A 15,977-nucleotide genomic window follows, 5' to 3' on the forward strand; every position below is an offset into this window, starting at 1 on the left:
TCAGCTGCCAACCTAATGGCAATGCCAAATTCTCCATGAGACTCCTGGACGCTGCAGGAAATAAAGGACCCAAAGTGATACTCAATAAAAGGTGCAAGTGAAGAATATGTTTGTCAGGCAAACAGAATTAAGTAGATCAGGTTATTGAGTTACAGTATCATGGGTGAGAACTCACTTCTCAATTTCTGCGATACAGATCAAAGCTGGACTTCAGCCTGCATAAACTGTAACCCCTTTCCAAGTAGAAGCAAGATTTGTATCACATTATTTGAAAACACATCTAGAAAAATTCCTCTCGCATCACTGATTCTCAACCAAACCAAAGTTTTGCTTCCAAGTTGCCCCACGGCACCATCCCACATAACCCTGCAGCGGCAGCACACAGGCTTTTGCACCGCAGCGCTGGGCAGACTCTGCCCAGGCTCCACCTGTCCCTTCCAGCAGAGAGGAGGAAGCAAACTTAACCTTACGTGAATAAGGCACTGCAGCGGCCTCCCCGCATAGCGGATGCTCCTCTTCCAGTCTTTGCTGCTGGCTCGTCCCGCCATAGCTTCAAATTCGGTGGGGCTGTACCAGTTGTCCCCTTGCTTAATGCACCTACCACGGCCTCCTGAAATAAAACAGAAGAAAGGAATTATTAGTAAAGGTTAAGAATCATTTTGTCACATTCCTAAAGAAGTAAATACTGAAATTGCTGGACAAAATGGCAGTTAATCTATAGCAATCAGCAAACACGCCCATCTGCTACTTCTCATTGCTCTAGGATAACCGTGCCCATTTATTATCTTGGCTGTGACAACGACTGCGCAAGTTTAGAAAGCTCCAACTTTGGGCATCACCAGTGCATCGGAAGGCCAGAAAAAAGTACGCATCCCCAAGAAAGATAAGTCTTTCTTGCATAAACACCATGAATTTAAGTCCTTCCTTAATTTGCACTTAAATTTCTAATCCTTCTGGTCATGTAGAAAAACTCTCTAGCCATGAAGCAATCGCTGTGCTGTGCAGTCCAGCTTCCCGAGTTTCTGCTGCTGCTTCTTCAGCTTTCCCACAGAGATAAAAGGGAAGAGGAGGGGCTAAGGCAGCTAAGGAGTCCCATTAGGGGACAAACTCTCTATTTTCTGTCCCAGCAGGGATTCTTTAGAGCTTTGGAGAAACACGGTTCTACTTCTGAGACAAAAAGAATGTTAGAAGAGTCAACATATTACCGGGGAAACTCACTGCACAGCAGCCTGTATCTTCACAGATTTAAGAAAAGAGTTTAAAAGCCTCTGAAGAAGAGAACAATAATATCCAAAGGGAGTAGGCTGGCTAGGAAAGTGTCTTTTTTTTTTTTTTTCTTATGATTGGCCCTGAAAAGTAGCCTGATTAAAAGAAGAGTGCACCAAGTGAAGAAGGAGCTGTCACACTTTCTCATGCAAGAAGGTCGCGGTTACCTGAGCCAAGTCTGTTTTTATACAGAATGCCACTGATATTCCGGCACCGCACCGGGAGCTCGTTCTCATACACAGACGGGTCCCAGTTATACTTGGTTCCAGTTTTTTCTTGGACGGATGTTAAAGGGGTAGGAGGAGATTGCGGTCCTTTGAAAAAAAGAAAAGAAAGGTGACAGCAACCAAAACGCACGTTGGCTATACCTTCACACGCTCAGCCTGGCTGGGGCAACGCTGTCAAGCGGTTAACTGGAGCAGCTTCCATTCCACAGCAATGGAAGTTACGTGGCGCACCACAAAAAATTCAGCTTGAACATTCTGAAAATGACATCTTTGGGAAAGACACTCTAACAGCACACTAAACGCGGAGGTTGTAACCTGCAGTGGTGTAAGCAGCTGGATGGATCTCCCCCTTCCCAGAGGCCGATCCTGTAACGTGTTTTGGACCACAGAAGGTTTGCCATGCCATCCTGCAGGCGGAACGGAAACTGCCAAGCAGCCGTGAAAACAACCTCAGCAATAAAGACACCAGGTATTGCCACATTTAAATATCAGCAAGTGGCCTGAATGGAGATAAAACTATATTCAAGGACCCTTTAAAAAGCACCCACTTAGGAGACTCAAAAAGAACTCCAATTAGGAGACTCGTATTTTTATCATCAATATTAAAATGATCCATCTGCCTTTGGGGGTGGGATGGGTGCGACAGCCCAGCAGCAGGGCATGATTTTTCAAGAAGCTTATTTGCGAGGATTTGGGAAAAGAATAAGAAAATTTCACGGAATTTCACAGAATTTTTCAGAGTTGGAAGGGACCTCTAGAGATCATCTAGTCCAACTCCCCTGCTAAAGCAGGATTGCCCAGAGCACATCCCTCAGGGCTGCATCCAGGCAGGTCTTGAAAATCTCCAGAGAAGGGGACTCCACACCCTCCCTGGGCAGCCTGTTCCAGTGCTCGGTCACCCTCAGCGTAAGGAAGTTTTTTCTCATATTTGATCGGAACTTCCTATGTTCCAGCTTGTGCCGGTTACCCTCATCCTGTTACCGGGAACCACCGAAAAGAGTCTGGCTCCATCCTCCTTAAACCCACCCTTTAGATACTTTTCAACATTAATCAGGTCTCCCCTCAGCCTTCTCTTCTCCAGGCTAAAGAGTCCCAGCTCTTTCAGCCTTTCCTCATAAGGGAGGTGCTCCAACCCCTCCATCATCTTGGTTGCCCTACACTGGACTCTCTCCAGTAGTTCCCTGTCCCTCTTGAACTGGGGAGCCCAGAACTGGACACAGTATTTCAGTTGTCGCCTCACTAGTGCAGAGGAGAGGGGGAGAATGACCTCCCTTGACCTGCTGGCCACACTCTTCCCTATGCAGCCCAGAATTCCGCTGGCCTTCTTGGCAACAAGGGCACATTGCTGGCTCATGGATAATTTACTGTCTACCAAGACCCCCAGGTCCTTTTCTTCAGAGCTGCTTTCCAGCAGGTCCACCCCTAACCTATACTGGTGCCTGACATTCTTCCTCCCCAGGTGCAGGACCCTACATTTGTCCTTGTTGAACCTCATTAGATTCTTCTCTGCCCAGCCCTCCAGCCTGTCTAGGTCACGCTGGATGGCAGCACGGCCCTCTGGGGCGTCAGCCACCCCACCCAGTTTGGTATCATCAGCGAACTTGCTGAGCCTGTCGCCTCGTCCAGGTTGTTGATGAATACATTAAACAATCCTGGTCCAAGTATTGACCCCTGGGGGACACCACTGGTTACAGGCCTCCAACTCGACCCTGCTCCATTAATCACAACCCTCTGAGTCCTGTCACACAGCCAGCTTTCAATCCCCTCGTCTAGTCCACACTTCCTCAGTTTCCTAAGGAGGATGTTATGAGAGACAGTGTCAAAAGCCTTGCTGGAGTCAAGGCAGATGACATCTGCTGCTCTGCCCTCATCTAGCCAACCAGTTATAACATCATACAAGGCCATGAGATTGGTCAAGCATGATTTACCCTTGGTAAATCCATGCTGACCACTTCCAATAACTTCCTGCTCTTGAACGTGCTTGGATATGACATCCAGAACGAGTCACTCCATTACCTTCCTAGGGACAGAGGTGAGACTAACCGGTCTGTAGTTCCCTGGGTCCTCCTTCCTGCCCTTTTTGAAGACTGGAGTGATATTGGCCTTCCTCCAGTCCTCAGGCACCTCTCCTGTTCTCCATGACCTTTCAAAGATGATGGCGAGTGGCCAAGCAATAACATCTGCCAGCTCTCAGCACTCGCGGGTGCATCTTGTCATGGCCCATGGACTTATGGATGTCCAGTTTGGCCAAGTGGTCTCTAACCTGATCTTCCTCTACTGGGGAAAACTCTTCCTCTCTCCAGACCTTCCCCCTTGCCTCCAGGGCCTGGTATTCATGAGGGACAGCTTTAACAGTGAAGACTGAAGCAAAGAAGGCATTCAGTAGCTCTGCCTTCTCTGTGTCTTCCACCACTAGGGTGCCCATCTCATTCGTCAGTGGGCCTACATTTTCCCTAGTCTTCCTTTTTCTATTGATATACTGAAAGAACCTCTTCTTGTTATCTTTAACCATGGTGGCCAAAATGAAATGTATTTCTGACAGGAAAAAAAACAAACCACAAAAAAAGTATTATTCTACTCCCAAGAAATACAAGAAGTACCATGTGAAGAGGGGACAAACTATCCTTATAAGGCAACGGCATAATATTATGCACATAATGTTTTTTAATCCTAGCAACACAATTAAAATGGAGAAAAAGCGACCCCTCCAGGAGAATGACACTTTGAAAACAGATGGCCTTATACCTGGTGTGAGAGGTGCTGCTGGCCCCTTCAACCCTGTGGTTTCTACAATGCTGCCGTCTGTGTGAACCACTATGAGAGTGGCTTTTTCAGTATTCAAGCTGTCCCCAATCTGGAGGGCCGTTCTCCCAGACTACAGAAGACATAAAGAGTTTAAATTGATAAGAGTTAAAATACCAATGTATTTTAGTATTCCCCCAAAGCTTCTCAAAGGTACCCAAAACCACCAATCAATATGCCAGTTAGTAGGTTAGTTTTTGAGGTTTCAGACACCCAAATTCAAAGGTTACATGTTCCAGGCCATTAGTTCCACTACAGAATGAGTATATGGGGGTGGAAAGGTAAAAAAACCTCTCCAAGCGATAAAGAAAAAAAACTTATGTCATCCAGCTAATGGTTTTGTGGCTTAAAGCCTGCATATCACAATGAAAACGTATCTTTGGCCTTACTACAGCTCAAACATAAACCAGGCTCTGCATTTACAACGAGAAAGTACATGGGACTCAAATGAAAGGAGGGACTTACCAACACGTGTCCTGAAATTGAAGCTGCATTTGCCACGGATGTAGTGAAAACATTGTCTGCAGAAGCACCAACGTTGGCTACTGTCACGGTGGTGACTTCTGAAATGTAAAACAGACATGAAGGTAATACTCTGCTGCATCCAGACAGCCTGATAAACAGCTAAACATCAAAAATTGTAATTGCATTTCCTTCCTATTCAAAATTAATTTCATTTTTCACGGCACCTTTAAGTTGTTATAAACACAATCATTCTGATTTTTGTTAAGCTTTGGGTTGAACATGCCTTAACCCTCCTTCAGACCATAACAGTACTTATCAGCATGTGATGAACAAAGGGAAAAATGAATATTGAACCTGTACTAAAAAAAAAACCACCAAACTGTGACACTTATTAAAAGAGGGGTGACCGGCAAACTTCAAGATAAAGGGAACTGACTTTCCCTCTGCCATATATTAATTTCTAGGGTGCTATTACCTGCACGCTTGGGCCAGGTAAAAACTGTCTAAACTTAGAGCCAAATGTTTCTATGATGTATCGCCTACTTGACTGCGTAACTAAAACCAGAGGTTTGTAAGTACACACACAGGGTAAGAGTGAAAAAACAAGTCTGAAGCTCACATGAAGATGCCGATCTAGGTATGAAGGCCTCTGAAACATATCACAGAATGTAATCATAGAATGGTTTAGGCTGGAAGGGGCCTTAAACATCATCTCGTTCCAACCCCCCTGCCATCCTGCCTATGAGAGCTTGCCTTCAAAATTTTGCATGTTTCAGGGCACTTTGTTAACGGGAGACAGCGTCTCAGTAATTTTAGACGCGCACAGGCAGCTCTTGCTCGTTTGACTTTACGTTGTGCCATGTAATGGCGAGGAGAGTGTGATTTCCTGCGTGCGGGGAGCGCCACGGGCCGCAGCCGGGACCTGCCCCTTCTCCACAGCACCCCCGCAGGGCGATGGCTCCGTGTGCGGCCCGGGAGCCGTTCGGGGGCCAAGGCCCGGTGCTGCCGGCCCCGGCCCCGCGGACGGGGGTCGGCTGTGGGGGCTCGGGGCCGGGCCGGGCCCTCCCGGGGTGCCGCAGCCCGGGCCGGGCTGCACTGAGGCGGCGGGGCTGAGGGGGGCTGCGCATGCGCGCTCCGCCCGCCCTGACCTGCGAAGGCGGCGGCGGCCTCGTCGGCGCTGGGCAGGGGCTCGGCTGCCATCTCCATGTGCTCGGCATCCGCCGCCATCACCGTCACCGCCGCCGCCGCCTCCGCCTCCTCCTCCTCCTCCTCCTCCGAGGCCTCCGGCTCCGCCTCCGAGGCCGCCGATTGCGGCGGCGGCTGCTGCTGCTCGGGTCCTTCCGCGGCCGCCGCCGCCACTGCGGCCGCCGCCTCCGCTAAGCCCAGTTGCTTCGCCGCCGAGTCGGCGTCCTCCATCCGAGGCGGGCGGACGGTCAAACCGGGGGGAGCCGAGCCCGCCCGAGCCGGCCCCGACGCCGGCCGCTCCCGGGGGTCCCGCTAAAGGGGGTCCCGTGGGGGGAGAACACGGTTCTCCGAGGTCACTCGAGCGCTTTTGGGCGGGCGTCCGAGCGGTGCCGAGCTGTCCCGAGCGGTTCCGAAGGTGTTTCCCGGGCGGAATCGAGCGTTTCCGAACCGTTTCCGATGGTGCCCGAAGTGTCCCGAGTCTTTGCAGGCCTCGTCCGATGGTTTCCCCGCCGGCTGGCCAATCCCAATGCGGGAGGCGGCCGAGCCGAGCCCGCCGGAACGCGGCCTGAAGCGGTACCTGACAGATCGGGCGGCGAGCCCGAGCCCGCCCGAGCGGGGCCGAGTCCCCGAAGCGGCCCGGCCCGGCGGGTCGAAGAATCCCGAGCTCGTTCGAGTCTCTTTCCGATCGCACCCGAAGGCGGCTGAGGCGGCCGCGAGGGGAGCCGAGCGGTGCCGAGTCCGCTCCGATCGCGCCCGAATTCCCCTTCGTCGGCCCGAACGTGCAGAGCCCGAATCCGCCCGAAAGCGGCCGAACCGGGCCGAGCGCTCCGATCGCACCCGAAGGCGGAGGGGAGGGAGGGGGCCGCCCCGCAAAGGCTGCTGGGACGCTGGAGGACCGGCGGGGGCGGGGCGTGGCGCCAAGATGGCTGTCGTGAGGCGAGGTGAGCGGCGCGTTGCCATCGATACCGACAGAACCTTTTTCTTCCCTCCCCCCCCGCGTTCCGGTGGGTGACCGGGGGTGGCTATTCCCCATCGTGTTCGAGGTTTCCTCTCGCCGCTTGAGGCGGGGGGGGGGACATACGGGGAGAGCGAGGTGGGGGCCGAGGTTAGCTAGGCCTCGGCGCCCAGCCCAGCCCAGCCCGGTAGCTCTGTCGCGACAGCGCCGACACCCTGAAGGAAATCCCGGTAGCTGTGTAGTAGTTCAAATTGTAGTGGTAGCTGTAGTGGTTCAAATTATGAACCACTGGGATTCTTGGGGTGGAGGGAGAGAAGAAGAAAAAAAAAGTTCTTCCAGCTCATTAGCGGGGTCAAAATAATTAATCATAGAATCACAGAATGGTTTGGGTTAGAAGGGACCGTTAAAGGGCATCCAGTGCCACCCCCTGCCCTGGGCAGGGACACCTCCCACCAGCCCAGGTTGCTCCAAGCCCCGTCCAACCTGGCCTTGAACCCCTCCAGGGATGGGGCAGCCACAGCTTCTCTGGGCAACCTGGGCCAGGGGCTCACCACCCTCACAGCAAACAATTTCTGCCTCAGATCTCATCTCAATCTCCCCTCTTTCAGTATAAAAAATTGCCCTATCTCTCTTTCAGAGAGGTCAAAGGTTTCCCCACAAAATATAAATTCAGACCTAGGTAGACAAAGCTGATTTTGAAAACTTGGGTTAAACGATTAGCGTTTCACCAAGTCCTGAAAACAAGTTTGTGTAATAAGGTGTGCTGGGTAATGTTGACTATAGCTGCTGCATGCTTGTAATACAGTTTTGGCATTAAGAAAAAAAAAATAAGCCATTTCTTAGAAAATGGGCTATGTTCTGCCTCAAGTAAGCATGCATAGTGTCACTGACAATCATTTCTAAAATCAAGAGCAGCCTGGATAAGTAGTCAAGCTTTTGCTGTATAAAACACTTAACTGGAGCGGAGTCTGTGGCTGTTGCCTGCAAAACCATCCGGGAAAGGCAGCAGGGTTTGGTGCCAGGGCTGTCGGAGAGCAGGGCTGTGGGGCGGACATGCCTTCCTCCCGCCCAAGGATGGGACTCGGGCTCACAATCCATACCCATCCCAAATGCAAATACCTTGTTGCCTGGGAGTGACCGGCCTACGTTACAGAACTGATACAGCTGGAAAACAGTGGTGTTACACTTTGTTTTCTTCTGGACAATACAAGGTTTCCAACAGGCAGAAATCATGTGCCAGCCTGCAGGCAGGGGAGTCACTACACCGGGTCTCACTACTGCAAGTGCCCCCCTTAGCAGGATGCTGTTCTTGCTGCTACAAAGTTTGTGTGCTCCATATAAATGCTTTTAAAGTGTTACTCTTTTCTTTTTCTTTCTTTGTGCCAGAATGCTCACTTTTCAATTTTAAACCCCCCCAGCAGCAATGCAGGCTTCATTAATCCCAGCAGTGAGAGGATCTCAGGGTGCTGGGATTAGCAGCCTGCTGTTATACCTGAAATTAGATATTCAACTGGCATAATAATTACTAGTTAACTGCAGTATCCCTTTCACAGGCGTGTTGTGGGGTTTGTTTAACCCGTGTGAAATGTCCCCTGTTGCTCAGTGGGAGGCAGCATATGCTAAATAACAGTGGCTATCAAACCCGTCCTCGGAACAGATGGCAGGAATGTGGTCAGTGCCCTCTTGTGGAAAATTATTTAAAATAAAAATAAAGTTGGGGAACTGCCATTAGGGAATTCATTAAGGGTTGCCTGTAAGGTGAAATTGTGCTACCCTAATTATACCACTGGCATCACGGCAGCGTAGCTGCCCAGCACGGAGGAGGCTATGCCGGTACAGCTTAGTGTTTGCTTATACCGAAAAAGTTCATATCCAGACACTTCTCACAGAATAATAACACGTTTGCACATGTAGTTGTGGTATTTCAAATTAACATCCTACTTCACAGTCTAAAATAACTTTAAAATGGAGACATCTCCTTATTGCTGTGCAAGGAAGGAAGCACATCATCTTAATACAGGGCGTTACTTTCACATGAGGGTTTATACCGGGGTATAAGTACAAACACATCTTTAACCATTAGTCACTGCAGAACAAGATGTGTAATGAAACCTTTACCTCCCATTCTGCAAAAAGAAATAAAGCATTCATCAAAACGCATTTTGGCTAAGTGAAGGGACGAGTCTGTTAGGAGCCTGCAGTGCCTTTACAGAAAGTGGAGAGAAGATGAAGCACGTCCAGGTGAATCATTTCACATCACAGCCAGTATGAATCACCTTCTAAAATCGCTTGCCTATTTCCACTGCGTTCCCAAATTGGATACTTTAATTAGGTGCCTAAAGTTAGTGGGGATTAATTTGGGCCCAACTGCATAAAACTATTAGGTGATGAGGACATTAACCTCGAGAAGCCCAGGGATGAAGATGGTGAGGTATGTCCCGCTGACTTGATGATGATAATGAGATGTCTCTGAGAAGATGGATGAAACGGCCTTTCACAGACCGTTTTGCTCTGTGAAATAGAGATCGAAACTTTTCAATTCCTCATGTGTCTGAAAGAAGCTACGAATATTAATGAGTTACTTAAGAGGTACTCTAGTAGGTCAGTGCCATCGTGTTGCAAAGGAATTTTATCTGTGTTTTTGCAGAAAAAAGGAAGAAAAACGTAAATGTATTGGTTAGCTCATGGAAAATATTCTGTATGACTTCTGTGGCTGATCAGAACCTATTAAGGTTTTACATAGAATGACTTTGCTTTTGAAGGGAACCGGTTTGGAGGGATGTTATTTAGAGGAGCTGGGGAGCCCTGTGTTCTACACAAACGCTTTCTCACAATTTAAAACCAAATGGCACATTCTGGTTCCCTTGCATGTTTCCCTCGTTCCTGCATAGTTAGAGGGATCAATGTCATCTGCTGTGAAAGGACAGGATAAACAAGTTCTAGGTGATGCCTGTGTACTTCTTTAAGTTTTGAAAGGGATGGGTTCCTCAGTGAAAGTGACTTTTCACAACAGGGGTTTCACCCAAATTACTTTAGAATTAATGTATTTGAAAAAGTTATTTTTGGCCCCTGAACTGCATGATCTGAGAAAATAGTAAGTCTTCCAGTGAACTGAGAAAAAAATGTCTATAAGCATGCTTGACCGCTCTAGTAACATCAGTTGTTCGAATGTTTCTGTAGCAATTTTGGTAAATATTTAGACTCATTTTCTTCTTTTTATTTTTTCCTTCTCAACGGAAAGGAAGAACTTCATCAGTTGTATCCTTTTCGTACCTTTCATCCCTGACGTGGGAATCTTCAGGAAGACTGGCTGAAATGCATTCGCATCTTCCCGCCTAATAAATCTGCGCAATGCTATTTTTGTGTTATTCTTTGAGTTTTCCATCATCAACACCACCCATAGGAAGCAAAACTGGTGAAACGTTTCTTCCAAGGGAAGATGTTTTTGCAGCATTTTGCTGAGACTGTGCCCCGATCAGCTCCCACTCATGCACAAACCCCTTGAACCCGCCCTGCAGCGTTGACTGAGGGCCAGCAGCCGCGTTTTATGGTCATGTAACTCATTTCCTTAGGAAGCAAGGCTAAAAATGGGGTTTGTGGCCCGATGGGCACAAGCCCCACGCAGCACAGCTCACAGACAGCTGACACAGCCAACAAGAGGTAGGAAAAGCAGCTTTCAGTAGTACTTCCTCTTCTCTCATGTTAATTCACCCTGCCTTTACTCCTGCCAAGATCTAAGTAACCTCCAACGAGGAGACACCCTTGGCTTCAGAGATTTCCATGCTTAGAACCTATCTAGTAATTTTTTTGCTCCACCTTCCTTCAACTGGAAAAACACAAAAAACCTGGTTCAGTTTTAATAAAATGAGGCGCTCTGGGAACTGGAATGCATCCACCACGCGTGGGTGGGTGCTCCCTCCAGAAACTGGATGGGCAGTTCCTGTAAAAGATGCCTGGGATGAAATCCCTGCTTGGAGATAATCAGGATTTGAGAAGGGCTGGGGCAGAGAGGGGAGGATAAAAAATACTTTGAGTATATAGAGAGAGATGTGGAAGTAATGAAATCTGCACCGATAACTTCCTTATATAAATTACAGTGTATTATGTAAGGCTGAGAAAGGCATTTGGTATCGTTTGGTTACCAAAAATGCACATGAATGGCCAAACTTTCTGGATTGTTGGAGCCACATTCCAACTTCTCCATGTGGTGAAGCCCCAGGATGTCCTACGTGCGTCTCCTCTATTGCATGAATAACGTGCTGCCGCGCCTCAAGAGAAAATGATTCCTTCAGTCTGTAGGTACCTGCTGTGTAGGAATCGTGCCTGTCCGGGGCCGGGGGGAGGGTGGGCTCTCAAAGACTGTGAGGTGCCTCCTATAAATTGGGCATTTTGACTCCTCTTGCAGTCAGAGCGGGAGCTGATGCGGTTTAACACCCTCAGTTCATTCCCCGCCCTGCTCAGGAGCTGCTTGGCTGGAAGGTTCCCATCTCCACTGACTCCCGGCGGAGCGCAGGCAGCTAATTCCGAGTGAATTTGTGACTTGAGGATGGCTCCAGCTGAGACCAGTGTGTCCTCAACCTGCAAGGAATCTCTCCCTGTCTGTATGACTGTGCCGTATTCCCTGTCCTTCGGGGGCATTCTGGGGATGTGGATTGCGGAGCTCTCAAATACCTTGGCAGTGGATCCACGTTGACAGGCACAGAACTAGAGCTAAATATTATCTAGTATACAATAGTTTGGTTTGTGAGCAGTGAATTAAGGCAGTCTGTTTCTTACACATTTACATCTCAAAGCTGAGCCGGTGGCCTTTCTCAGGCACAGCGCGAAGAGCGCAGCTTGCAGACGTTCCATCGTGTGGGCAGTAATGGGGACTGTCTGCTTCACAGAGCCACCCATTTTCCGAAACGTACAGGAATTTGATGTACTGGAGCCTGCCAGCCCTCCCTCAACTCGCTCAGGGCTGACCAGCAGGTACAGAAGTTGTCTGGGGAAATGTACGCACGCACCCCACCCCCCTCATTTCCTTAGGCTAATGAATGCCCCACTGCAAACCAAATAATTTTTTTTGAAAAAAGGAACTAAAGCCAAACCTGAAACAGCGAGCTTTTATCCTAACTCTGGTATTTGCAGTCTCGGGTTACTTTCTGAACCCTACCCAGTAGGCCAGCTGTAGTCAAACCAGTTAGTATAAAAAGGCCCAGCAGTGTATTTTGAGGTTACTGGGAAAGGGCGATTTTATGAAATGGATCCCACCTCACTGCTATGAGAAATCCTTAACAGCAGCTACCAGCTGTCGTCTCTTCCTTTACAGATTCTATTTTATATAAATGGGATTTATTACATCTTTTACTTCTTGGCAACTCTGGCAATGATTGTTTATAAAAGTAAGTTGCGCGTATTCTAACACAGAATAGGCTGTGTGCTTACGACACGGCTGTGGTTTGTCTGTGTGCCTACTGTATTTTCCTGGCTTGTTTACACTGTCTTATTCCACAGGTGAAGTTTTCAGTTATCCGGATGATTTCCTGGCTCCTGATCTTGCCTTGCTTTTCGTTATGGCCATTCTTGAAGTGCTCCGATTATACTTGGGTATGTCATCTTATCACCGTGCCTTTTCAGTGGAATATAGTCTTTAAACAGTCATCATTTTGAAATTGAGTGTGTGTCAAAACATGCCGGTTTAGCAAACGAGCAGATATTTGGAGACTCTTGTTTGTTTATGTCATTAAACTTCATCTGATGGATCGATAGATTTGGCCAGAGGGCCAAATAGAATGTGCTCTCATATGAAATATAATCTACAATGCCATTAAAAACAATAGCTGGGTTGTCAGAAAGCAATATAACTGGGACAGCCGGAATGCTGTTTACAAGTGAGCGTGGCTTGTGAGAATGAACACGCTGAAACACCGACATTTCCATTCACTGAGGCGATACGGCTCCTTTCAACCGCTCCGGCAACAAACATGAGTAACCAAACGGCCAGAGCCCTGTGGAACGGGTAATGCCAAGCATGTCCCTGAGCGGCGTACGGCTGCCACCTCGACTGCGCCTTTCCCTTCCCCCCCTTCTGCCAGTTCCAACATCTTCGTTTCCCTGATACAGAAGAGCATAAAGGGCCTCCTGACCCCTGTCCAGAGCCTGCTAAAACTTCATAAAGTCCTTTTTTAGAAAAACAAGTTACTATTGAAACCTGTGCTCGATATTCCCAGGACATTTATGCAAGGTGGGTCTCTGTTAGTTCAGCTGACTCGCTGGAGGGCTGAATTCAGCCTCTGCCTAAAGCTCCCTGCAGATGTTTGCTTGGAGCCTGGTGGGTGAATACAGAAGCGAGTTTCAAGTCTAAGGCAGTTAAACAGCAAAATCTACCGAGACTAGCTTGGAAATAAGATGCAAGGAAGAGATAGGTGCAACTTCTCCATGATGATAGTAATTTGAAATAGGAATAGATTAGCAGGGAATGCAGAAGATTCCATATTGCCTAAGATTTTAAAACGAGGATTGGATGCTCTTAGATGTGCACCGCAGGCACCGAGTTGTCATGCGAAGTGCTGGGGGGGACTGGGGGAAAATGTGGTGGTTGACTAAGCAGCTGAGCGATCAAAATGATTGCAGCTTCAGAACTGCTTACCTGCGGTAAGAAAAGGTAGGCGTCCTGACTCTGAGCATCAACTGATTGCTCTTCAGATCAACTGCGGGCAGCAAGAAATCGATTGGCCGTTGGTGTTGGGGTTTGTTCTTACGTTTACTGACAGAGCCTTGATTCAGGCCAGGATTTCGGAGTACTCTGAGCTGTGAGAACTAGAGCCTTTTTTGAAGAGGAATACTCTAGACTTGTGGCTTGTGATACTGTCAGAAGAAATTGAAGACTCATATCAGCTTTTTGTTTCCTTCGAGGTTCCAAGGGTAACCTGACGGAAGAAGAGGCTCCGTTGGGGCTCAGCCTTGTGATGACGGTGGGAAGCGTGATTCTGTCTGTGTATTTCCTGGTGTGGCAAACTTACGTGCTGAAAGCAGATGTCATTCTAAACGCTCTCCTCCTCTTTACGTACGGGCTGGAGTCGCTACTGAAGGTCGTAGCCATTGCTGCTTTTGTCAGCTAAACCTTAGCAGTCGTCTACACGTTTTCAACACATTTTGTCGGTAAAGAGTGAGTTTATATTTCAAATATTTAATTATTTTGCATACAAAAATCCTGTAAAACTTTACTCTGTGCAAATTTTTGGGGGGAGATCTCCCTGAACGGTAGGGAGAATATCCTGTCTAGCAGCTGTGTTTCACTCTCTCATCACTCAGCGTATTTCCAGACAAAGGCAAGAGGTGATTCAGCAAAAGCACTTAATGCTCTGGTGTTCGTCAAGAACCGACACTAGACCTTCATTCCCAACTCAGAACAGTAGCCAGCGCATCGTCTGGCTGCACGCTGTTGGGACAATGTGAGTTTTCACAACATCGCCGCAACGTCCAACCCAAGTGACACAGAAATGAATCAGGCCAATGCGCGCGCACTCACTTCTGCCTTGCCACAGACACGTCCCTGTTCGAGGGCACAGTTTCTCTCCTGCTCTCATTTGTCTTCCCAGCCCCCAGTGGTAATTTCCCTGACGTTAGTAGGGCAGTACCTGATTTATCCCAGTGGGAGAGAGTTGAATTGAGTTTTGCGCATCCCCGGAGAGCCGAGCGGCACGGTTTGGGCAGCCGGTTCTCACTGATGCAGAGGCCAAAGGCAGAAGAAGTGTGGGAGTAGGTTTGTTTGAGTAGGACGGCCTTAAGATGAGTGTAAACATTCACCATTCGCTCACCCTCTGTCCTATTTAAGAGTCCAACAGAATGTTGTCAGATGTATTTCTGTTTGGTGTTAAATGTGTTTATTTCCACGGTTCTGTAAAAATGACTACATTCAAGCCTTGTCTTTTAAATGAAGAACTATGTGCAATTTCAGATTTTTTTTACTGTACCAAAAATACATTTGTATTAATGTAAAGCTTGGGGAATTTGCTTGGGGTTTTATACAAGCAGGTTTTGTATTCAGAATTTCCTATTTTTGTATTTATTTATTCAAATAAATAATGTTTTAGATCTAAGAAGCGTTTGAAGTGCGGAGCATCTTCTTCAGACCCTAGGCTGCAGCTGAGCTGCGCAAAGGAAGACTCGGGCGAGCCTGGATGTGTGCAAACGACCCTCCTGATCCTGCTGCTGCTGCTCCACGTGGGCCGTGCTCCTGCGTGGGGAAAGGGCACCGAGGTCTGTGCTTATTTCCCCTAGCCAGGGGCTGCACACAGAGCGTGGGGGCCCTGTACAACCTCAGCCCCACTCTGTTACCCTTCCAGTGCGGGTAGGAGGGAACAGAAGACGCAGAAGTGCCTGTGGAAGGGCCCGGTTCCGTCCCTCGGTCGTACCCAAGGCCAGGTGACACCGGCGTCTGTCCACGTTACACCACCCCGGCAGCCGGAATCCAAACACCGACACCGGCAGGAATCCCCTCAGGGCAGATCCCGGGAAGTCAGAGGCACAACCAGCCCTTTGTTGGTGGGAGGCTGCACCCGCGAAGGCGAGGTGAACGCAGCACAACTGGGTGCTACGGAGCAGCCAGGAAATGGAATGACCAAATGTTTCTGTGCTTAATCTGCGTGAATCAAACACCCGCCCATTTGTCCTGCCAGATTTGCTTGGCATAATGGAACGTGCTCATCACGTGTGACCAGGAGTGACAAACATTCCGAGCTCTATCTACCCTGGTAATGACGAACGCATACCAAGCAAAACCCCTTTCCGTATGCGTACAAATAAAAGCACAATTTTTTCCTGGTATTTACACCCGCCCTACCCAAAGGTCTGGCAACAGAACACCTGACAGGTTATAAAGGAAATATCGCAAAGCGGAAATTTTTTTTACCTGAACGTAGGTGGTACGGCAGACGGGGTCACACACCTTAACCTCAAATCGCAGCCTCCGCGCTTTACCTTCCTTCCTTCTCGTGGTGCTCACTACAAACAAAACAACTACAGAATATTAGCACAACTGGAGGCAGCAGAGACCCAGGGTGCAGATTCGGGAGACGCTAGGGAAGCCAGCG

General features: G+C 48.6%; 2 protein-coding genes across 4 annotated transcripts in view; one reads left to right on the top strand and one right to left on the bottom strand.

The window, feature by feature from the left end:
• DEAF1 (DEAF1 transcription factor) overlaps nucleotides 1–6,668 on the bottom strand; it is a 26,905-nt gene extending 20,237 nt beyond the window's left edge. For both annotated transcript variants that reach the window (XM_063331819.1, XM_063331818.1), the window contains exons 1-5: nucleotides 5,909–6,668; nucleotides 4,761–4,858; nucleotides 4,239–4,368; nucleotides 1,434–1,580; nucleotides 471–610 (exon numbers count right to left, since the gene is read on the bottom strand). In XM_063331819.1, coding sequence (XP_063187889.1) covers nucleotides 471–610; nucleotides 1,434–1,580; nucleotides 4,239–4,368; nucleotides 4,761–4,858; nucleotides 5,909–6,176 — 783 coding nt within the window. In that variant the 5' untranslated portion in view covers nucleotides 6,177–6,668. The remainder of the gene's footprint in view (nucleotides 1–470; nucleotides 611–1,433; nucleotides 1,581–4,238; nucleotides 4,369–4,760; nucleotides 4,859–5,908) is intronic.
• On the top strand, nucleotides 6,469–15,714 carry TMEM80 (transmembrane protein 80). 2 transcript variants are annotated; one of them, XM_063331822.1, is made up of 6 exons: nucleotides 6,469–6,886; nucleotides 10,142–10,158; nucleotides 12,191–12,284; nucleotides 12,397–12,489; nucleotides 13,798–14,050; nucleotides 14,979–15,714. In XM_063331822.1, the coding sequence occupies exons 1-5, from the start codon at nucleotides 6,472–6,474 to the stop codon at nucleotides 14,001–14,003; spliced, it is 825 nt and encodes a 274-aa protein (XP_063187892.1). In that variant the 5' UTR covers nucleotides 6,469–6,471; the 3' UTR covers nucleotides 14,004–14,050; nucleotides 14,979–15,714. The 2 variants fall into 2 exon arrangements, with proteins under 2 accessions (XP_063187892.1, XP_063187890.1); XM_063331820.1 differs by lacking the exon at nucleotides 14,979–15,714 and having other exon boundaries at nucleotides 13,798–14,928.
• Nucleotides 15,715–15,977: the final 263 nt, after the last annotated feature.

The sequence above is a fragment of the Chroicocephalus ridibundus genome, chromosome 4 (genome assembly GCF_963924245.1).
Source record: "Chroicocephalus ridibundus chromosome 4, bChrRid1.1, whole genome shotgun sequence".
NCBI classification, from domain to species: Eukaryota; Metazoa; Chordata; class Aves; order Charadriiformes; family Laridae; genus Chroicocephalus; species Chroicocephalus ridibundus.